Raw genomic sequence first — 25,092 nt, 5'->3', positions numbered from 1 at the left:
CTGTTCACAAGAAAAGGAATTCTAAGGAGGAATGTTTCTAAAGCCATAGAAAGCTTCTCCACTTATTCCAGGCTTTGTGATTTCTTTGTCTTTTTGTTTGTTTGTTTTTAACATTATGACAAAACATCATAAGAAAAACTTTCTTTAAGTAGTATGAATATCAAATAKTATCTTTCAATCCCTGAATCATGCTATTCAAAGTGCTTGAATCTACACTAAAAATAGGAGAACAGAAAAGTACTTCCCATGTGGCTAAGAAAACACCTACCAATTGTCTAAATGTGACTATGGTCAGATAATTACATCCTACATTTTTATTTCACATCCCAGTCTTCACACCAGGACATGCAAAGGGGAAAAAAATAATGCATTGCTTTAAGAAGATTCTGGAGAATTTGGGACTGTTGAGGTTTAAGCCCAGATGGAAATTAAGCACCACACTGCTGCTCACTCAACCCCTCCCCTTCTCCCCTGCTCAGCCCAGTGCAAACCAGGACAGGCATCCAGATGAATGAAGGAAAATGCCATCAGTKCCTGACAGGTGTCTGTAAGAGCAAATAAATAGCAGCTCCCTTAAAGCAGAAGTGCAAAGCTCTCTTAAAATTTTATCTGACCTGGCAGCCTAATTTCCATTTTGTGGATGTTTGGCTCATGTCCAGAGAYACCATAATAAGGAACAGATTGTAGAAAGGGACTTGAGCTAAAYCTCAGAGAAATAAACATTTTAAGCAAATAAAAATCAGTGCACACCTCAAAGGTCTATTAGCTTCTTCTGCAGACACTGAGATTTCTTGACTTTCCCRACAGGAGCACCTTCATTTCCTCCCACACTGTCAGTTCTGGATTGCTCCCACAAACATCCCCCAAACTGCAGTTTTCCCGCTCACTTCTCATTAAAGAGACCAAAATATTATAAACCATACTTTTCTCATTGTGACAATTATGATGAACAAACCCCACACATCCATTATATTGGCCTATATCATTCAGCTGCCATAAAAATGACTAAAGCTAATTAATTACATAAATAAATCAAACCCACGACTGTATGACAATGTGCTGCAAACCAGTGACTCCACCCCAGCYCCTCTGCCTCTGCCAGCAGGGATTGGCAGAGAGCTTGGAATATGTTGCAGAGCTGCACCACTCCTCTGTCTTTCTAAAACCAGAATGGACTTTCCTGTTATTCAAAACATGAGTATGAGCAAGGTGCTTATTTAATTTGTCTTAAAGATGTTTGGATGTAAACACAGTGGTGGGCTTTTTTTTTTCTTCCCTGTCAGCCATGGTACATGCATTATTTGCAACTCCTCAAAGATAGAATCATACATAAAAATAAAACTAATTTATTTATTCATTAAAGTGAATAAATTGTTTTTAATACTTCCAGGTCTGATTTAAATATTAATTTTGTATAAATAAAGTTTATTCTGAAAACAATTATATTTCTGGTAATCATGTCATTTTTTCTGCCTGAGTTCTTACTGAAATCATGTTAAAATTAATAAAGTTTTATTTATCGTTACAAGCTAATACCAAATGAAAGAAGATTTCTTAATCCTGAATATATAATTTTAAAGCAAATACAGTTTTTGGAACATTAAAATACAAGGGACTCTGAAATCCACAGGAAAATAATGTTTTGCTCTTACTTTTTGCTTTTGAAAATAACACTTTCTATAATACAAAGTGACAAACCATCTACAATACTGTCTTTTTTATTCCCCTTTGGTTTGGAAGYCATCACTGTACATATCAGCAGGACTCTGCATTTCAGTGCCTATTGCCTCACTTGTCTTACTCGCCTGACATTTGCAAATGTTATTTGCAGGATATTGAAAGTTGGAAAAGAAAAAAAAAAAAAAGAAGCTCTTAAAAATAAAATCCACAACCACATTAATACGTTTCCAGGACGTGTTAAAAATAGGGTTGCTTTTATATTTATAAAAGGGATACAACCAACTCATTCTTAAAGTAAGAATTTAAAAAAAAAAATAAAAAAGAAAAAATTAACCCAAGAAAGTAAAAACCAAACTGGCTCTAGTTTCTACACACTCTGTAGTGACTACTGTGAAGCAACAAATTAACCCAAGAAAGTAAAAACCAAACTGGCTCTAGTTTCTACACACTCTGTAGTGACTACTGTGAAGCAACCGATACAGACTGGGTATTTTCTCTTGCTTGACAGGTATCTACCAAGTTACATGTTAGATGATCAGAATGTGGTGTTACCCCAAATGGGGGTCGTTGTGAGGGCAGGGAAGGAGCAGTGCACATTACGGAAGTAGAAATGAAACTGGAGCTCTCAGTGAGCAGACGGGGTCCTTCTAACAAAAACTCTCCAAAAGAGGTGAGCTGCAGCAGGCATGGCCTTCGGGAATYGGGCTAGGCAGGCCAACAAAATGGATGGTGCTTCTGATATCAACATAGCTTTGTCCAAGCATTCCCAAGAGAGGTTATAAACAAACAAACAAAAGGTCTAAAACTATACTAATGAAGCAAAAAAGTTTCCTATCTATACAGCAGTCTCTTCATTTTAAAAAAAATGTAAATATACAAATTCCAATGACATATAAAACAAAGTCAAAAATGTGAATGGGAAGAGACATGGGTAAAACAGGAAGACTGATGCTACAAAGAAATTGCAAAAACATATGTACAAGACCCTGTTTTTCCTCGTTTGTTATCGATTGTAATGCATGTTTAACAGCAGCAGTCGAGGATGTAGTTCCAGGCACCAGACTGCAGGCTCTGCTCCTACTCAAGGGGGTCGACAGCCCCTTGCATGTCGGTCACCAAATGACACTCGATATACTGGTCTCCCGCGGCAAGAGGGGCAGGATGGCACTGTTTGTGTGAGCCTCTTCGGGGTTCTGCTCCCTGTTAGTTTTTGTCTGCGGCCGCTGCCCGTTTATGAGTGTCATGGGGATGTTGCAGTAGGTGTGCTGGTTCCCTATGGAGGTGAGCGGCAGGGTGCCGGCGGGAGGTACATCGTACTCGTAGCTTCGATAATAGTGTTTCTGGCGCATCTGTGAATGGTATGTGTTATGGAAGGTGGAGCGCAGGTCTGGATGGGCAGTGGCAAGAGCGGTGGAGGTGGCAGCAGCCATGGAAATTGCGGAGACTGTCTGCAGTTCCCCAAAGGGCCCCTGCTCACTGACATCTAAAACCTGCTCGTTTGTGATGGGTTCAATCCTCTTAAAAGGCATTTCGTACTGTAAACGTTTCCAGAACTTGGAATTCAACTTGTTGCATTTTGGTCCGTGCCATTTAATGACAGTGAGGAGCTTGATGGTGTGTTTTAGGGCCTCAACCTCCTGGTAGTTCATAACTCCTCGTAGTTCACTGCATTCAATCAGTATCACTTTGATTTCTCCCGTGACTAACATATTTCGAAGCCTCGTTTCCAGTTCAAAGATGCTCCAACCTCTTCTTACCACGTAACTTGGAGTCATGACGATGATCAGTCGCTTGCTTTGGTCTACACATCTTGCCACATCTTCAATGTAGGCTACAAAACAAAACAGTTGTTCAAAAAACAGTCCAAGGAAACACTTTGCTCTCACACACTGGAGAGAAACAGAGACAAATCCCTGTTCCCAGAAGTTCTCATGGAAATATGCAAAAACATTGACTGCAAATGTTCCTGGATGGTCTGGCAGAATATGGGCTTGAGCAACCTGCCCTACTGTGGCCCTGCTTGCACAGGAATGTTGGAAAAGGTGATCTCCAGAGGCCCCTTCCAACCTCAACCATTCTGTGATCCTGCAAAACATCTATTCCCACATGTGCTATGGATTGCAAGTATTTCTTCATGAGCTGTGGGTTTGTATCATCTTTATAGCTATTGAAACAAGTATTTGCATAATGATTTTTTTCTTTAAAAAGACAAAACCCTCCAGTTAGATAACAGAGCAGCAGCCATMTTCTTCAGGACCTCAGTCTCAAACCCAAATTATACTCTAAATTGTTGGGTAGGCTTAGGCTCTGTCTTCTTTTCACGCCCCTGCCACACACACTCATAAAAACTGTGGTGTCTCCTGTAAATTAGTATTTAGTTTGCTGTAGGTTTAAAAAATACTCATGAGATTGATGTTGTCTGTTGTGCTTTGTCTATAGAAAGCAYCCTTTCTTTTACCTTTATTACAGGTACTGAACTTTGTTGCTGTCTATATGGTCACACTGCAGTGATGAAGAACTCTACAAAAACTGACAAAACATTGCTGTACTCATGTACATATGTGAGAGAAACATGAGAAAGATCTGCTTGTACCAGCTGGAATTAATTCTAGTTTTCAGTGTCTGAGAATGATCGACTACATCCATTACACATCTATCTGCAGTGGACACTGACAGAATTCACCATTTTTCTCTGATGTAGAAGTTGTTACTCAACCATCACCTTAGTCCAAACACAACTTTTTCCTTCCTGTCTGAATTTATGCAATACTTAGAATCATGGATGTCCTGCCAAACAAAAGCTAAGGAACTGAAAAGAAAGAACTCTATATTCATTCCTAGGGATGCAAACTCTCAAAAAACCTGAAAAATGTTAGTCTCTTTCCTTTTCTTTACTTGCATATGCCCTTTCTGTGCTGTCTTACCTTCAATTAAAATAATACAATTCCTAAATAATAATCCTCTTATCTGAGAAATGCACATTAATATTTGGTAGCTTATCTTCACCATTCTCTAAGACATGGGAGGAAAGATGACATTCTGAAGGAGTAGGTATTGAGACAGGACTAAAACAATCACTGAAATCACTCATTTTCTCCTTCAAAAACACACGAGAATAAAGACACGACTTACTTCCYGTGGGAATCAAATCTCTGTCTGGTATGAACAACTTGTATCCATAATGTTTTTCCAGCATATCTGGTAGAATCTCAAGAGCAAATCTTTCTTCTTCTCCAGTTTCTTGATTCCACTGGTCAGGATCCACTTTGGTATAAGATAGATATGCATCATAGTCTTTGTTGTCTGAGGAAAGAGAGAAATGAAGTTCATTTATTCCTTATTCTAGCAGTTTTCCCAGATATTTCCCCAGGGATTATTTCTGGGAGAATTTTCCAGGAATAGAAAATGGTTTAGATAAAATAGCAAGGTTTCACCCAATCTCCAGATATGTATCCATTCAGCTTTCCTGTTTCACCTGGTAGAGATAATCCTTAGTTACACAGGTGCAAGGAAGGAGGGGTCCATATCCATAACAGAAGGTTATGCCAGAATCCCGATGAAGGAAATCCACTCAACTGCAGGGTGGCAGCTCATGAGCACAAAAGTGAAAGGTCACTGAAAAGAATTTGAATTCTTCTCTAGCTCAAAAGGGGAAAGAAGAACATGGAAATACCTAAGCTAATGTGAAGATGGCTCTGCTGCATAGTAAAAACATTTCAGTCTTGCCAGAATTTTACTATAAATTTAGGACCTGGGGCTGAAATGCTCTAAGTGTATGTATAGCTTTCCTCATAAAACTCTTTTTGCCAAGCTTAAATATTTTGCAGCATCAGCTCCTGATAAAGCAGTTAAGGTGTCTTGGATTCTATGCACTTAAACTTGCAAACTTGATGTTGTATTAATGTACCTTTTGTTACTTAACAGTGTGTTACTTCATTTCAACATGAGAAATAACCATGCCTGTGTTTTAAATGTGCTTGGTGTGCCTGCTTGAAAGACTGAATCAAAGGAGCCTCCATTAATTTTCATTAGGAGGTCAATAATGCCAAGTGCTCTGGAACTAATTCAGTGGAATAAGAGGTCACGTTTTGACTTTTGTTGTGAAGAAAGCAGAGAAAAATCAATGACAAGAGTAATGAAATRTTAACATCCTTCTAACTCTCTTGACAACATTATGCAAAGACTACCGAGAATATCAATTGCTTGTAAAAGAGATCTGATTGAATACTCTAAATACTGTGTGTCATAAGTAATGTTATATTCAGTTAGTGCTGACTTAATTTATTGAGCTGCTCCTTTCTTCATTTTACACCTTTTTGTAGTCTGGTAGCATTATTTAGAAAAGCCTGCCAGCTGTAGGGTGGATGCAAAGAGAGTAAATGAAATTAATGGAGCAATGTTAATCTTGAGCAGTCCTCTCTCCCTTCTGAGGCGCCATGTGTACTATGCTCATTRACATTTTCAGATGACAAAACAAAATTGGTTGTAGTGTTACTACTTTTAAACTTTCCGAATCCAGGAAATGGCTGGGCACTCATTCCATACCCTGCACATATTGTGTGATACTAGCTATTAGATTGTTATATCCACAGGGGGAAAAAAATAAAAAAAAAAAACAAAAAACCAAAACAAATTAGAAACTACAACCAAAACAACAGCAAAAAAAGAGGAAACTAAGAAAAAGAGAAGCACCTGCCTTTTATGATTCACACTTTCCATCTTTTTTTTTATTTTTTTTTAGTATCTGCAGAAACATGTCCTTTAATGACAAGCACCTCCTGCCTTTGGCAGTGCCTTAAAAGAAGACTGATTGGATCAAGCATGGGATAGAGTGATATTGCATAGCAGGTTTTTTGTTTCTTCCCAGCAAGAGTTAACACACAGTGAGATCAAAAAATATGTGGGACAATCATTACAACTGACAGAATGATGGTGCTGCAAAGCCATTTTCTGTTGTCACCTCAGTAATGGTCATGACTATGGTGCATACTGGAAAGCATTTCAAAGTCCTTGAGTAAAGATAAGAATGCATCATTTCTCAAAGGGACAAATAATAGATATTTAAGAATTCAAACTATTTGAAAGGCTCAGTGTTGTCTGTTAAGGTGGTTTGCACATTACTTGTAGGGGAAATTCATTGTGACGTGACATTGTTTTATTCCATTTGCAAATATCGCACTTATGCATTTATTCCAAGTACACATTTTTCATAACGTGTAAGCTCCAGCATCTCCACCAACTACAGCTGCACCATCCTGTATTGCAGGGAAAATGTCTTTCCCTCCTGGTTTTATTGCATTTGGAGGGAAAWGAAAGGTCGTGGTAAATCTGCATAGATGGGTTCAGACATCAGGCAGGTGGAAGCTCTGTGGTAGCTCAGCACAGTGAGGTCAAATGCAGTCTGTGCTCAAGGTGTGATGCATTCAGCCCACCAAGGTTTCAGTCAGCCCCAAATCACTGGTACTGCAAGACTCCAGGCAAAACAGACTGAGTTAAAACTGTCACATAACTTTCCCATTCTATGGAGCTGACAACGAGAAGTTTGCAAGTGAGCAATGATCACAGAGCTACACTCAGCCACAGGGTTAGACAGACCTAAGGGGTGAACACTGAGGGTCAAATCTCAGCTTCATTGATAACACATGGAAAGATTGCTTCATTCAGTGGCCCAGCATTGTAGCCAAAGCACCTGTTGCATCATTGGAATGTAAATTCTTTAATATTATCCCTTCCTTTTAGTACTCATCCAAACACAGAGTACACTATCATACTCCCTGTACCTTTCTACAGTGTTAATCCAGCAGAAGGGATATAAATTTTTACGGGATGAAGCTGCAAATGCTTATTATTTATTCCAAGGATGTGCTCAGCAGCAGTCACTTAAAGGCTCAATGTAAGCATAAAATSAAACCCAGGCTCTATATGCATCTACTTTGTCACATGCAAATGGGATCTTTGGGTAAGTAAATTGCTATCAGACATCTAAGAACTCATCTGTATGCATGCTCTCTTAACAGCTAAACATGAAGAAATGATAAGCTGGTGTCTACAGAAAGAGAGATAAAACTTCCTTTTCTRCAGGGACCACCAAACAGATTTAACTTTGAATTTGCATTATAGATGTATGTGTTGTCTAAYGATTTCCATGTTGCACTGCAAGAAGTCAGCAGTTGGTGCCTTTGAGTGTTTATTAGAATTAAACATTGAAGATATTTCTKCTAATGGGAGACAGAAAAAAAAWWWWKSMWKRAAAAWWAAAAAATAATAAAAAAAAACAACTTTCTAGAGTAATYTTTTTCTTATCAGCCATGTTCAAACCAGTGACAAATTCCGACTTTAGCTGGTGTGATACATTTTAACACAAGACAGATTAAGAGATCAAAACAAGGAGAAATCCCGCAATGTTTTATTTCATAGTGAACCTTTTTTCAGTGGACCCCTAAGACCTAGATGACAGAGTCATTCCCAATGTGTCTGTGCATCCTGAAATCCTCAGAGCAGTTTGCAGGGCTTTCAGAAACATTCAGAGCACTGAGGGCAGCTGACCCTGCACAGGCTGCTCTGCAGATCAGTGCAGCCAGCAGGGATGGGCAAATCTTCCATTTCCAGATCAGCAGAGAACTGGAGAGCTGATTCCTTCAGCAGAGCACACACTCTCCTCTTAAATACTCAGATACTCATGCAGGAGTTAGGAGCAATTTGCTGATGTAACTCAGTGTTTCAGGATTTCAAGGGGAGTTCTTGGAAAATAAGGGAGCAGAACCTTTCAAATGCTGCAGGGTGCTGGAGTCAGGCTGATGCAGGAAGCTTTTATCTTTAAAGGAAAGTGCTRTGTTCAGGAAAGGTTGCAAAGAACCTTTCAAAATTTCTGTAGTTGCTTCAAAATTATGGCATTTCTTATTCTCTATTTGCTTCACTATTTTGGGGCYACATTTAATATATACATTGGGATAGTGTTTATCCTTAATACAATGTAAAAATGTCATTTAACGCTTAGTTGAATAAAATGCTCAAATCCTAGGTCTTTCAAAATACTTATACTTTTCCTCACACTATTTACTGTTACTGATGAAGCTCACCGTAACATTTTCTATTATTTTTAAATGTCAAGCCCTTTTAATGTTAATAAAAATTAAGAACTACCAACATAATTTTTCCATGGCATAATATTTTTTAATGCAGCACTCCTCATGATAGTTCATATTCTTKTGCAGCATGAGCAATGTTGAACTGTATGGCAGTCTATTTTTTTCCTGCTTTACATCCAAACTTTCTAACCTATAACAATCTCTCAGTTTGGAATCTAAAGATGTTCTYGGCAATATTTTGTCTTTAAGATATATATATCATATATTACACATGTACTTTAGATGGTATGAAAGAGAARGAAAGAAAAGAGCAGGAATTTTCCTTTGAATTAGCACATTTCATGCACAGAATCTAGAAAATGCCTTATTCAGTAGAGGCATAAATTGAGTTTTTATTGTTTGAATTGCATTTCAGATGTAAATAAATAGCATAAACAAGAAGAGTTAAAAGAAACTGTTTTCCAGCAATAAAATTGTAATTAAATAAGAGAAAAATCCATTTTTGTAACCAGTAATATTTAGAAAGAACAGAGCKGCAGTTTTCTAAGGTGATTTTAATAGAATTTGAAATTGATATTCCTAGAGCAGGATTTCTTATCGTCACAATTTGCCAATAGCCAATGAGAACATACAAACGAGTGGTGAGACTGCTATTGCAAACTTATTTTGTGGGTCCCCAGGGAAGATTCAGTAATTGCAAAGTCACTAACTTCAGCAGTAATTTCCGTCTAGCAATACCTGCACAGCATAATCATTAACACAAGTGCTTTGGTGGTGCTTAAACCAAYGGTAAAAGTTATATTTGAAAGTTAATAACTTAGGCACACAGAAACCTGAAGAATCTCAAAGCATTGCCATTCCTTGCTGTTTCTAAGAGTTTCAGCATGCTGAGACCCAGGAAACCACTAAGAAGTATTTCTTACCTGCTCTTGTTCTGGGCAGAAAATAAGATATTATCTGGGCATTCCCATAGGTTCATCCATGAACCCTGCTAGTCTTTTGCAGTTAAATAATAGCAAGGACAAAAATCATGATTACATAAGGACTCCCAGGTGCAACAGAAAGTTCAAGGAAGAACCAGGCTCATCAATCTCCTAATTTGGGGCATTGATTTGCTTCCCCTTAGAGGGAAGAGTAGAAATTCATCTCCCATGAAAGGGCAAACAGCCCAGGTAAGAAACAGTCAGTATAGATGTCATGTGCCAAATCCAAACAAGATTTTCTGAGTGGAGAGAGCTCAGTAGTGGCACATTAATCTTATTGGGAGGGCTTTGCTTTATGTCAGAAATGTGATGGAAAGAAGAAAGAAAAAAAAATACAAGAAAAAAACAAAACAAAAAAAAACCCCGCCAAATCCAAACAAATCAAAAAAGAGCCCTTTTCCCACTTGCAAAACTGAAAGTGAAATTCTCCAGGCCTGGGCCCAGTCTCTTTCCCTGTAATGGAGCTGCACAGAGGCCGTGGCKTCCTTAAATTCACCGAGGTTTCCATGGCAAAGAAAGCGGAGTAGAAGATTGAGGACCCCACAATGAGATCCTGAGCAGTGTTGTAGAAACAGCTGATGGGACCTGAAGGCACCAAGGGTCATTGTGAAGGTCATCATATCAGCTCTTAAACAAAACTCTCACTTTCTACCTATCAGCTGCCTATAGTATTTTTTTTTTCTTGAGCCTAAAGCTTGACTTGTCAGCATAGCTGTGTGAAAGGATATTTATGTAAATTTCATTAAAATTCTATTCACAACACATTTGGTCAGATTGTGTCTTCAATTATTATTTTTTCTTGCCCGCCTCCTAGTGTAAAATGTCTTCTTTTTTCTTTTACTTTTTCTTTTTTTTTTTCTTTTAGGATTGTATTCACCATTGCTTATTAATTCCTTGATACAAAAACTTCCATCAGTTTAAAAGCTTAAAAATGTACCAAGGTAATGGTAGTGGCAGAAACCTGCAAACTGTTTCTRCTGTTGGCTCTATCATATGCTTTTTCCTCTGAAACTGGAATCTGAAATACCACCACTTTTAGAAGCTTTTGAGTTGAAATAGCAAAAAAAAAAAAGTAGAAAATAGGCTGAATTAGTCACTTTGAACCTCTGYCCACTCTGAGGCAGTAACCTGACTGGAGCTATTGAGAGAAGTGAGTTTCCTTGCCACCCTCACTGAGGTTACTGTGGCTCTGTTGTCTGGGGATGGATCCTTGAACAGTTTGATGGGCAGGAACAGTACAACAAAGGAGAAAGTTGAGTTGTCCCAGGTAAAAAAAAAAAAAAAAAAAAAAAAAAAAAAAAAAAAAAAAAAAAAAAAAAAAAAGAAAAAGAAAAAAAAAAAAAGGGGAAAATTTCCATTGCTTTCAAGGCACCTGGAAGTTAGCTCATATGTCAATAAAGAGCAAATTTCTATACAGTAGTAATATCTGTTCTGATACAAATAGCTTTTAAGGTCACAGAGTGAAAGAAAAGAAGTCAGGGCATGTGTTGATTGCAGGTACTTGAAAATGGTTATTTGCATTTTCACTCTGTCAGTTAAAGTACGATAGTTTTTTTTATTAAGTCATTTAAAAACTGAAAACGGCAAGAGAAGGTCCTTGGAAAATAAAAATACATGAAAAGCAACTGCTAAAACACTCCACAGAGAATGAACATAAAATATAAAATCTCTTTTGTTGGAGCCTCATGTACAACAAAATAGAAGAAATYACTGCTTCTAAAAGTGGCTTTCACTAATATGATGCTAGTCCCCAAAGTGTGCTTTATGGACAAGGCTTTTTAAAACAAGCTTTTAAGTTTTAAAGCTGCCAAACTAAAAAGGTTGACATTTGACAAAGATTAGCCCTCAGTGAAGTCTCTATTTCTGAAAATATTGTTGTTTTCAGAACAGTACAGGACATTGTTTGCATAACATTTTGAGCTATCATCTTCACTGTGTGTGAGGAGAGATCTTGRACTGAATTTTTCCTCTTAATCAGATTTTTGAGTTTCTGACCACCAAATGGGTAGAGGTGAGTTATGGCTCTGAGATGCAAGGTCATGCCAAACACCACATGGTTGGAAAGCACTGGTATGGAGTCAGAGRAGAAGCAACAATATTACTATGCCCCAAATTAGTAGGAAAGGCAGAGAATCAACCATGAAAACATAAAATGGGGCTTCAATTCCCATTCCCAGGATTGAGCTGCAGTGTCTGCAGGAGAAAGAAAAAAATGAGAGTCTAGTCCTCAGGCTGAGAAAAAAATTGGGAAATTCAACACTGTAAGTTAGAGAAATGAGGAATCAACAGCAGTGATCACTTTCTTAATCTGCAGTATCCCTACAGAAAGGAATAAATCGAGTTGCATTAGCTGTAAGCGTTAAATACTTTGTTTTCAAATACTTTTCAGAATTTACCCATGCCTCCCACAGAAATGCRTATGTTAGTTACCCTGAGAAAAACTGATGTGTCTAAGCCTTGGAAAGGAAAATGGAATTGTGATGAGATTTGACATCCTGAAGGGTTTGTTCTCTGATCAGGGAGGAAATGAAGCATTGAATTTTAAAAGAGATTTTCCACTGAAAATTTTAATTGGACCTCACCTTTAAAGTGTTTCAAATCCTCTCTGGGTACTATACAGTGCAGATGAAAAAAAAAAAAGACTGTGATATTTTGATGTTTGCTTATCTCCATGCTGTCCTGAAGTATGACAGAACATGGTGTAAATTATGAATAGAACGTGGGCGCTCTGCTGCTGCACTGCAGGAGATGCGGTTAGAATAGGATTTTAGAGTTCAGCACTTTGTGCCTGTCAATAACAAACTAAGCCAAAGGAAGGGATCTCAGGGTATGTCTGCAATTTATTTCTGCACAAGCCATGGTGTAACATTTTCTGTCCATCTTCCTCCTTTTGCAGGAGTGTGAGTGAAAGAGACAGAGTGAAATGTGCAGCWGCAGTCACTTCATTAGCACAATGGGTTTTATCCGTGTTGCCAGCATATTGAACACGGTAGGAACTACATGTTTTCATTAGGAATTTGTAAGTGGTATTTTTCTTTTTATATTGCTGTGGCTAAGCAGCCAGGCTATCCGTGTTTGCTTTGATCTTCTAAGGAGAATCCATGCTTGACTTCTCTTACAAATACCTTTGCTCAGAGGGATAAACTGAATGGATTTCCTCCTGAATCACAGAACAGCACCCTTTAGAGGTCACTTTTTTGATGTTTAAAATGTGTGATTCAAGTATTGTTCCCAGGAGACCARTATTTGGGATGGGACAAGAGAGAGGCAAGAGTGTAACACCTGGCAGAGTAAGTCTGAAAATGAATTGGAATGATTTGAAAAAATGATAAATGACAAGCAAGAATCACTTATACTAATAGAGAAAACATTAAGTTACATCCATCTAAAAATTATTATTTTAAGTGTCTATTTCTGCATATTCTAATATGGCAGTTATTAAATTCACACAATTTATGGAAGTAAGCATTGCCCATTTAAACTGACAGCTGCTTTGTGGATAGGAGAGGATCTCAGTTTCTAAAAAAAAAAGAAAGAAGGTGTCTGTCAAAATCCTCCATGACTCACAGCCCCTCTGGGCCTCAGTTTCCTCTTCAGTAAAATAAATAGAATAACCTGACWTTTTTTCCCCACTGAGCTGCTACATTAATGCATCTTTTAGTAAATCCCGTAGAAGGTTACAAAATGTTCTGATGTTCTTGGCTTGTTGTTCTGAGCATTTTCTATTTTGAATCCTTGTGCATTTTTAGATGGGAGGCAGAAATGGGTCATTCCCTAGTGATTTTATTATGGAAGTCTTATATAAGGACCTGTAATTCTGCAACTGCTCTTTTCCTTATCAGTGACAGATTTGGCCATCACTTGTTTATCAGTACATATTTATTTTAATATATCACAGTGGCTTCTGCCCACAGGCTRTTACCTTGACCTGTAAAAAGTCTTTTATTAGTATTTCTTTAGAAAAAAAAAAGGTCCTGTCACAGCAAAGACATAGTGGTAGCACAAAACATCAAGAACTCTGACCTGAGAAACCAAATCTAATTAATCAGAGCCTGCAGCTCAACCCCGTTTGCTGTTCAACAGCAATTTTGATTAATAAGGCTAGAGGCAAGGAAGACCTTTTCCTTCAGTGCTTAAAAAGAGAAAATGAAAATGCATGTATATGTSTGATAGAACTGGTGCATAGAATGAGGATTATTTTTGTTTAGGCTGGATGTCCTTGAATCACAGAACAACTTTAATGCCCATTAGCAGCCTGCTCAGTGATTAAGTGACTTAACTCARGCAAAAATGAACTACTGGGTACATTCCCAAACACTCAGCACAGTTTATTGAAAGTGATCAGTTTAAACAAGCAGCAAATTGAGATTCACTTCACCTTCTACCTGTTTGTTGAATGCAATTAGGAAGGACACCCCTTTGCTTATGGAGAAGTAAAGCTGGCTTTCAGTACGGACAGGAAGTGAAAATCTTTAATGCATCAATGTTGGCAATTCACATTCAGCGTCAGGAATAAAAATCTAAAAGACAGGCATGTTTTCTGGAGCTCTGGAGAGCAGCACACACATCAGCTGCTCTTGTGTGCTCTATGAGGAATGTATATTTCAAGCCAGCACCTCAAATTGCAGCTGCTAACACATCTTGAACTGAAATTAAATTTGGGCCTTGGTGGAGAGAAATAAAAGACAGGCATTCTTAGAAAGCAGGAAACATGCTAAGAAGCTGCCTTACCTCCATCTAGTTCTTCAGCTCCAAAATGATTCCTGTAGAAGAGCATAATCTCTATCTTGTAACACTTGTAGATAGTCACTAAACAAACAAGCAGCAGCAGAATAGCACCGAGCCCACCAGCCAGCTCAACTGTGTACATCAGCTCTGCAAAGAATTACAAAACGCAGTAACAACCACATTCCAAACCAGAATTCCTACAGCAACCTTGCACTTCTGTTAAACATTAAAATAAAATAACAAATGAAGGATTATTTATGTATTTATTTCATTATAAGGCCCTCAAATGAATACAAGAATAGGTTGTTTTTAATTCTTCAATAAGCTGCTTTTTCCCTCTGATGAGGCACCATATGAATTACTCATTTAAAAAATAAATATTGCTGGGGCTCTGTGTGTTTGTATGGGTATATGCATATATATGATATATTTCATAACTCTSTTTCTTTTTCCTTTCACAGTTTACCTAGATAAATGTTGCCATTTGACTTACAGTGAAAGCAGAAGTGAATGTTTTCTTTTTGAGGACTATAATGCAAAACCAGCTCCTCCCTTATTCCATATACAATTAGGATGTGGGCAAACTGGGTAAGATTAGGGATTTGATTCTTTTTTCCCCCCAAAAGAATAGAAATAAAAATAAGGAAGAGAATTACTAAGAATTTTGTAACTTGAAATCACTAGATTGCAAATCTGAAGACCTTCCATGCTTTTCCAAATCACTCAGTTTTGAGGAATGGGACAAAAACCCCAGATCTTGGAAATCTAAGATACAGGCTTTTGCTTCATAAAAAAGAATCTGTGCTGGAACAAGTGTTATTTTCACAGTGTCCTCTTCTGGTGGGCAACTTCTGTCTGAGTGAAATGGGGCAGTCCTGGAGTAACCTTTTTTGTGCATGTGTGTGGTTGTGCAGATTTRATAATCCAGCACAATACAATTCAATTAGAGAAATAAAAGGTTAGAGGAAAAATTGACAATTGCATTTATTTGACAGTGTCTGCTGAGAATCGCACACTTTTTTTTTTTATTATTCCGAGGCAACTGTAAGAAGATTTCATTGCTCTCTAGAAGACACTAAGATTGTAATAAAATAAAATAAAAAGGCATTTATATTCCATGTCATTCTTTCCCAAACTGTGCTGGAAACTCCTTTGTGTTAGATATTTTTAAGACTGACATGGTTATTTCAGACTCCCAATACTTTTCTGGTCCAGAGAGGGAAATGTTATTAAAAACACTCARCAAAATATGGTTTGCATAGACAAGTAATACAGTATTTTGGAATATAAATGGAAATGGAAATTACTCTGCACTGGCTTACTATACCCTGTTTATCATTTTGTTTTACAGGTGATGCAGCTGTTCAATGGTAACTASAAGAAAGGCTTTAATATTTTGGGTTGCTAGGCACAAAGTACTCTATTTATGTGCCTGCTGTTATGACTCACTAAAGGCAAAGAAAAACTTTACAACTGGAAAACAGAAGTTTTTTTTTCTAAACTAACGATTTTGATATTAAATGGAAAGAAATAACTGCAGGTAGTCATCTGTTCTCTGTCACCGTGCTTCAAATCAGAGTAATGCACTGCATCACTTTTGCCATCAGAGTCCCTCTTAGTTATATCTTTCYCCATAAAATAAGATTATGCCTTTATGTTTGCTTCAGTAAAATCTATCTGAAAGCACATGAAACTGTCCTTAATTAGGCAATCAAACAGCAAAATTCTCTAAGTCAGCCTGAAACCTATTAGCAATTACCTTTTCATGTGCTGCTGCGAGCCCATTTTATTGTACGCAGATAAGGTGGTTCTTTCCCAGATTTGCTTGTGGAAGTGTTGTGGTGTGCTGACCTAACAGAGCCAGCCTGTGCTCTCCTCTGTGCTGGACAGCAGCAATCAGCACATGTTCTCTCYGTGTCTTGGGTGCAGTTTGTGAGGCAGAGAGGGGCAGTGATTTTAGCCCAGCAGATTGTTGCACCCTCACACCCAGCCCTGCAGTGCCTGAGCTGTTCCAGAGTGCTGGAAATGGGACAGGACCATGGAAGGCACAGGGGAATGGCCTGGGCAGGGTCACAGCATTGACCCAGATTGTTTCCAGGTGCTGGTTTGTGTTTCTGCAGGATGCTAAACCGTGCCCTAAGGGGCCACTGGCTGGCTCGAAGCTGCCTCGGGGATTTTGGGAGCAGCGTTTCTCTGTGTTGAGCTGAACTGAAGCTGCAAGAAGCAAAAAGCTCAGTCCTGCCTCTGCTGTTGGTCCCTTAGGTAATTGAAGCCATCCCGCATTTCTGTGCCTCGCTTTTCCCAATCTGAATTGGGGAAGGTGCTCTGGCTCCTCCCTAGGAAAGGTTACTCCTGAATAAGTGCTAAGAGTGATGGTGATTTGTTTGTCAACAATTCCAACAAAGATGTAGTGACTGCTAAAGCCAAGTTAAAGTGTAGCAGCAAGCTAACAGCCCATGGTTTCCTTCACAATAATATTTTTTTCTGCTGTTTTTTTCCTGCCTTTTAGAGTGAGATTTGAGCACAGATGCTGCAGCAGGCATTACAGTCCCTTTGAAGTGTGATCTGTTTTTCCTGCTGAAATTCAAGTTTCCTGTAGTGGCTACGTACTAAAAAGATTCAATTTCAGCACAATTCCGCATCAGAAGCAAGACACGAGAAGTGCAAACCTTTTAAAATCTATTAAGCCCCCGTGTTGCATTGCTGAGATCTCAGACCTGGCCCTCCTTAAGGAGCCGAGACTGAATGTAGGAAATAGAGGAAAATTACTCKGCTAACCCTCAGGGGGACAGGCATTCTGTTAAACACAACAAAGGAGCAAGTGCCAGAGAGTTACATCCAGAAGCACAGCAATCATTTAGTTACAGGCAATTAACAATAGTCTTCCAGTAGCACAGGAGCAGTTCTACTTCAAGGAAAACACATTGATTACTGCAGCAGCACTAGATTGCTTTCTGAATAAATAGCTTCAATTTAAAACAAGATTTGTTACAGGCATTTTGACCAATGGCTACAATTTTTTCCTTATCAGGAGGCTTTGGCCAAGCAAGTCAGTGCAAGAGACAGCTAATTAAAACAAAGCATGCATCCTCTCCACATATCTAGCAYGATATGGCTGGTAATAAATACACTCATTTTACACCTTTTCTTTCCTAATTATTGGGCACATTTGTAGGATATATCTTTGATCTTCACCTGGCCCTCATATTCGATAAACTTCCTTCCACTATGTCATAGARGTAATTCACTTATCATAGCTGGAGTTGTAAGGAGAAAGTAAATAAAAGTGTTCTGTCAAAAGATTCATATCTTTTGACTTAGATGACATGCTTCAGGGGCTTTACATTTAATGATGTGTAAAAATTTTAAATTAATTTTATTCATTAATTAGCCCTTATACAGCTGAGCTRCGAAGAAAAATAATTATATTTCAAACATTTTTTTTTGGTGATTTATAACTCTTTGAGCACATGTGATTTATAGCTGTGTATTCAGTTTCTGAGCCTTTTTCAAAATCCAATTACAGTCTATCTAAGGTTTCAATTTTGCAATCACTTACGCAGATTGCTCAACTTCATGGACTATAAGTAATCCCTCTGAAGTCAACAGGACTATTCACAGAGCTTCAGGTTAGCACATAAATAAATCTTTGCAACTTTGTGACCTAAACTGATTTCCATTCTCTRCTTGTCTTGGATGATTTAACTGACAAAGAGATAAGGTTTGGTTAGAGGCAGTTCTCAGTTTGTTTAGGGATGCTTYCATAGACTTCAATTATTAAAGGAACCATCAAGATAATGAATATAATTTGGAAGGGGAGCAGGGACTGATGTGTTGTAACATGAAGCTTTGGTTATGAATGGTGTGTTACTTCTAAAGGAAGAAGGATGCTGGCAAGCACAGGAACACTCATCTGAGTCTCATTTCAGAGATCAGCCATAATGAGCAGGCAAAGTTTAGGCTAGCAACAAAGAAACCTATACTCACAGTTTTAAAATGAAGAAGTATGCAGTTTTTCCCTTTTTTTTTTTTTTTTAATTTTATTTTTTTTTTTTTTTTTTTTTTTTTCTTTCCCCTGCTTAATACAGTATTCTTTATGGCATGGCTGTAAAATAAATTATGTTCCCAAAATATAGCATAGAACCACGGCTTTATCCAGTGTACACATCTCCAATACRTGTATGTATAAAATCTATTCTYTACATTTCAKGATTTTTGTTTGTTTGTYTCAAATTGCCAAACAAAATCTGGTTGTGCTGAAGGTACCTAAATGGATATGTGTGAAAATCCTCTATGGACATCCTGTATGGATACTGCTGTGAATAATTACTGATTGTTATTGTAGGGCAATAGCAGTAGGAGCAGATTTGGGCTACTCATCAGCTTGATCATGAAATAATTTCTTATTTCAAAGAAATTATTGAAATTATTTTCAAAGAAAATATTGAAAGTACAAAGCATATTCTTCCTGCCAGCATGGGCCAGGCGTGCCCATGGATGTCTGCAGGGTTGACTGAAGCTGGCTAAATTTAGTTATGGTTTTCAATATAGAATTCAGAGCAGTAGTTTCATTTTATTTATTAGARCTATTGAGACCTGGTTGTCTTCCTTTACTTCTCATATAAATAAATAATATATATTCCTGATTCCCTTATGAAACAGAACTAGYCAGGTTTGGGATTATATGTATACATAAGCATATATGTGTGCAAATGAAAGACAGGGATCTTGTTAATCTATTCATTAGCATGGCAGGAAACATAGCTGAGCCTCAGTGCTGCTGGATTTCCAGCCTTATTAGAAGAGAGATAGTAARTTATTACAGTAGAAGTTATTAGAAGAGAGATAGTAAATTATTACAGTAGAAGTATATTCTTACTGATGACATTTTTATTTCTGCTGAGGAATGTGGGATACCTGTTCCCAGCAGGAGAGTAATTACACTGACTATCTCCAACAGCATGTTAGCTCAAAAAAGGATAAGGTTGGAAAAACACAGATGCTGCAATGTTTCTGAAACTAACTACATGTAAATACATAACAATGTATTTTAAAGGCCGTTTATGGTATAGATGGAAGGAAAAAAGATTTCACAGTGTGGAACTGCAGTGATCTTTGGTTATTTTCCCCAAATTAATGAATTTTGTATTGACCTGAAATCTTCCTGATCAGAAGAGTTTCTATTTGTTAATTGTACTACAGAAATCAGACAACCCACACTATTTTTTGAATTTAGATCTTCGGAAAGATCCTCTGTGAGAGGTACTGGGAGGTGTTAAAAATGTGGGGGAAAAAACTGAATATTGAGTTCCAGGGATGTAAGATCATGAAACACATTGTTTAATTTTTTTTTTTTTTTTCTGTGGATAACATTAATGAATAATTTAGCTATGCATGGATTATGGAAACAATTTGTGACATTTTATTTTAAAATATTTTCATCCTTGCCAGTCAAGGTTCGAACTGCGCTTTCACATTACATAAAAAGAGGAGCTATGATAGAAGTGGTACAGAAATTGTTTTAAAAAGCAATCTGTTAAAGAAACCAACTTGTTTGACATCTTGTCAGAACTAAGATTTGTCAGAGGAAAGTTAGATTTAGGTACATGCTGAGTAATCTTACAAACCTTTTTACTGGAATTATCAGTCCAATTTTCTAAAAGATCAGAAAAACCTTACTGATTAAAACAATGGTATTATGAAGAGGTTTTTTTTTTCAGTCAGAGGTCTTTAGTATTCCATTCCTTGACTGATTTTAGATGAGGCTGAGTGTAAAAGGGGAGTCACTTTTAGTTAGGTTTGGGACAAAACTGACTTTTGGCCCTGTGTCATGAAGCCTTTGGGAGGATGAACCATTGCACTGCCAAGCTCAGTGACAACTTGAAGATTTCAATGGCAATAAGTAAATGAAAAATCAACTTCCATCAAATTCAATACAATCTCTAAAACCTGATGAGAATCTTGGAAAAGCTTTTCCTGCAACACAGAATGAACCCAGAAAGTTTTATACAGTGGATGATAAACTTGTGTCAGGCCTTAACTGACCCTGCAGATCAGAGCTCTACAGCAGTTTTGCTTCCAAGGAGATTCAGAGATTTGCTGCAATGAATAACTACTTAGGACCAATTAAAAGAAGCTGAAATATAACTCATTACTCTCATTTTTTGCATGATTAGTTTTCCTTTCAGAAATTTCAGAAGCATTGTGAAGCTTTATGGTAAAGGGAGATATAACATTTGTGATTTCTCTGCAGAGGTTAGAAAAGAAGCAGTTTCTTTCCTCTTTTAAGTCTTAATTGTCACTCATCAATACCACTGTGTGAAATTGTGCCCAACTGACTGAAATTGCATATAACACATTCAAGTCTGTAAGTAATAAACCAGATTTACACTGTTATGTGAATGGCACTGCAATTTAAGGTGCTTGTCAGCAGTTCCATTATCATTAATAACCATATGAAAATAATTCTGAATTACTTTCTATTCAGAATTTGCTATTAAATTGTGCAGGAAATATTAATATGATGTTTATGCATTGAGAAATGATGAGTTTAAAATAAGGTAGTTTTCCTCAAGATACACTCCATCTAGGAAATATTAGCTTGCATATTTTTCAAATATGCATTCTCAAGGGCAATTTCAAACAGATTAAATCTCTTTCTTGAAACAATTTATTTCAGAGAAAGTATCTTTTTTTTCCTGACAGAAAAGAAACCCAAACTTGTTTGAAATATCCCTCATTAACTTATAGCCAACAAGATTTATGTATGCCCACTGAGGACACCTATGATAGAGGAAAATAAACCAAATCCATAAAAGAGGATAATGACATGATAATACTGTATAGATGAAAATGGGAAGAAAACGAAATAGATATTTTGAAAAAAATGCATGAAAGTATATTACCTGCTCTTAGTTCTGGTGTCTGTCCCAGGAAAATACAGGTATACTATTAAGCTTTTAAAATAATATCAATACCTCTTAAAGAATAATGCCAAGACAGAATTTCAGATTATTTTTGCTTTAGAGTTCTACTTGTAGACATGCAGAGAAGAGTTTCAACAAAATAATCACAGAATTAGATGGTAGCCTGTATTTACAACACAGTCTATGATTAAATGAGATTATAAAGACTTTGATCCTGCATGAGAAATGCTTGTCAATGTGTAACATTGCAGAAGAACATTCCTTTTCCTTATGCATTTTTAACTACTATATTGATAGACTGTGAGCTTGTCTTCTTTAATTAAAAAAACTTATGAAAGAAATAGAATTATAGTGTGTGATCCACCTTTTATATCATCTGCAATCTGTGGTCTGTCATTAATAAATTTCTGCTTAGCTGCTGTCAGWACCAGTCTCAGGATTAATTTCTAGAATGTTCCTTTACCTGGCTGAAGATTAACCTGTAACTGCTACAGATGATCAATAGCACCTATCACCAGTAAGTAACAAATTTAACCTTAGTTTATAACAAGGAGATTTTTTTTCTCATACAAAAGAGAAAATGATTATTGTGAAGGTGACAGGGATTTTGTCAGAAGCTGGAGGAAAGGGATGAAAGTTGAATCTTCTGGGTTCTGATCACTCTCTTTTTTTGATTATTTTGGACAAATTTTGTAGAAATGAATGAGAAAAGGGAACAGCATTGGCATTGTCATGCTTAAAATACTCTACTGCCTTTAGCTTYGAGTTAAATGCTCCCTAAGCACAGCATCTGAGGAAATTTAGGACGCTAAAAATGGTTAGCTGGCAGCAGAAAAACATAGATCATAGGTTYTCTCCACTGGTGTCAAAAAGTGAAAGAAGCTCAGGAGAAAAGAAGGGCTCATCTGGCCGAGATGCAGAGCAGTGGTGCATCTCAAGGGAGGTGTCAGGGGTCCCAGCTTTTCCATCCCATGCTGGAGGCTGAAAATGGGTTCATCTTCCCTGCACAGGTGATGGTGGAGTCCAGGGACACCGTGTTCTGCTCCATCCTGAAATCAGCTCGAGTTAGGAAAGGTTTTCCATTCCAGGGCCGTATCAGGGGAAGGGGAGAAGCTCCCTTCTGCTTGGCTGAATGTGCCTGAAACTGGTTTGGGGGTTTGAGTTTGGGTTTGGGTTTGGGTTTGGGTTTGGGTTTGGGTTTGGGTTTAGGTTTGGGTTTAGGTTTGGGTTTGGGTTAGGGTTTGGGTTTGGGTTTGGGCTTGGGTTTGGGTTTAGGTTTGGTTTTGGGTTTGGCTTTGGGTTTGGCTTTGGGCTTGGGTTTGGCTTTGGGTTTGGGTTTGGGTTTGGCTTTGGGTTTGGGTTTGGATTTTGGGTTTGAGTTTGGGTTTGGGTTAGGGTTTGGGTTTGGGTTTGGATGGACCCTGCTTGGGGTTTCTGTGGGGTGAGTGTGTGTCCCTGTTGGGCTGACCAGTGGCAATTTTAAGGATGATGAATCCAGGCTTTTCCTGGTGATTTAGACTGTTGACTTATTGCCCTTCCAGGGTCTGTGCAATTGCAGGAATGTCTAAAATCTCCCCCYGGAGTTTTAAGTTTACAGAGACTCTCCTGACCTGGGTGAAGCAGCAGTTGCAAAGGTATTGGAAAGGTTTAAACTTTGTGCCTGAATCCCCACTGCAGCATTTAGCCCTAAATACCTCTTTTTCCAGGAAAGCTCTTTGTTCAGCAGCAGAGCTTTCTGCTTTGCTGTCCCTTCTGATCCTGCTGATAATGTTCCACACAGGAAGTTTAAGAAGGATTAGAATTTCYTTTTCAGGTGTGCAGTGAACATTCCAGATTCATCATTTTTATACTCTTATGCTAAAAAAAGATTCCCTAACTAGAAAACCAGCCAAAAYTAATACATCTGCAATTGTCTTGTCGTCCATGAAGCAAAATTGCCTAATTTGTAGGTCCCAATTGTTCTAATTCAGCCAAATAATCAGAAATTAATAAACAGCTAACTCATTCCTAGCAGAGACTAAATGTGGAGCTAAACAAGGAAACCTAAACCAAAAGGTTGTCATGGTGATATACAGGARACTAAGCAAAGCAGTGCAAAACTCCTCTTCCTAGGAGACCTCAGAGACTAGCTCAAATTTTTATCTGTCATCCTTAATTTATCATTTCACTGAAACAGTTGTCATCATGCAAAATGTGTAGAAGGTTTGTATCTGGTACCTTTTGTTTTTCGAGGGCACAACAGATTTTGCTTTCCGGATCTATTTGAGATTCAGCCTCACTTAAAGAGGAAAAAAATATTTTTGGGAGTTTTTCTGYTAATTTTGTCCTTTTACTATTTATAAGGGCAATTAAATATTGAGATTACTCCCTCTTAAGTATGTCATCAYGAGGCCACATACTGTGGGATGTTTGACTTACTGAGTTCTCTAAGAAAGGAGATTAGGAAAGTAGATTCTTGCAAAATTCATGTATGCACAGAGTTAGATTAGATGTCTGGTGGTCACAGAACAGAGAAGACTTAGGTGTTGTCAGTCTGAGTTACTGTTTGCATGGAAGAGAAAATAAGGATGGACTCACCATCAGCATGTGACTTGATAGCTATCAGTTGATTGAATATAGCTTTAAAGTAATTTAAGCTTTAAAAATTCTTTGTTTTCAGTGTTCCATAAAGTAATTTGATTGCAAGGACAAGCCATTAGATTTCAGTGGTTTTTTTTGGGTTCAGCTCTTGCTCTGGGTTCAAATGTCTCTGAATTAGTGCATATGACTTACAGCTGGTATATTGTTGAGGTTCAATTAATAAGTTAATTTCTCATCTCAGTAAATTCAAGAAAATATGACAAATGCTTGGCTAAGCAGAATATCTGGTTAATCACATCTGCATCTTTTAAGAAGCAATGACAAGAGTTCAAAAAAACGGGTACAAATTCATTCTATTCAATTAATTATAGGTACCCAACAATATGTTTAAATAAATTGGTCACACTACCTTGATTCATGGTTTCCTTCTAAGCTTAGACAGACTTTACATGCTGCAAAACTAAATTTAGGGAAGATACCACTGCTTTGATGCAAATTGAGATGCCACTAGTATTTCAGCAGCACAGTAACATCCTGCTTGGCTCACCTTTACAAAGAGTCTAAAAGAAGCACAATAATGACATGTGGCATGGGGTTGAGGTGGCACTTCTGATAGAAGTGGAATGTATTTTTTATTTTTTTTCTAAAATTGGATTTTATTTTTTACAGAAAATTATTGCTGTTGTATCACCTGTGGTTTCCTACTTGAGCCTTTATTAATATTAAAGTTAATGAATTATTTAACGCATCTTTTATAGAGATATAATTAAAAGGCGTTACTGTATTTTTTTTCCAGTGACAGCCATAATTAACAACATCCTTTCTCTTTTATTGTGCAAGCTGTACAAATTCCTGGGAAAAAAAATAATCATTGGCTATTAATTCTTAGGAAGACAGAATTAATGCTTGCATCAGAGGGAATCTCTACAAACTGACCACCCCTACATTTTACCTTGTCATGGAGAAAATTTCATATTTACCCCTTTTGTGCAGAAGAATGCTGGCATGCCGRCGGCCATTCCCATTCTCCACGTAGCAGGAATAATTCCCCAGGTCTGCCTCCTCGACTGAGTCAAGAATCAATGAAATGGAAACCTCCTGCTCCCC

At 37.6% G+C, this 25,092-nt stretch overlaps 1 protein-coding gene across 1 annotated transcript in view; it reads right to left on the bottom strand.

Annotated features, from left to right (window-relative positions):
* Positions 1 to 2,670: 2,670 nt before the first annotated feature.
* Positions 2,671 to 25,092, bottom strand: part of IL1RAPL1 (interleukin 1 receptor accessory protein like 1) — a 577,918-nt gene continuing 555,496 nt past the window's right edge. The window contains 4 exon segments of the mRNA XM_057375343.1: positions 2,671 to 3,511; positions 4,813 to 4,983; positions 14,483 to 14,626; positions 24,966 to 25,092. Of these exon segments, the coding sequence (XP_057231326.1) occupies positions 2,793 to 3,511; positions 4,813 to 4,983; positions 14,483 to 14,626; positions 24,966 to 25,092 (1,161 nt within the window). The 3' untranslated portion in view covers positions 2,671 to 2,792.

This window comes from Malurus melanocephalus, unplaced genomic scaffold (genome assembly GCF_030028575.1).
Source record: "Malurus melanocephalus ecotype Western Australia unplaced genomic scaffold, MMel_1.1 scaffold_246, whole genome shotgun sequence".
NCBI classification, from domain to species: Eukaryota; Metazoa; Chordata; class Aves; order Passeriformes; family Maluridae; genus Malurus; species Malurus melanocephalus.
This window is presented reverse-complemented; position numbering and strand designations above follow the sequence as displayed.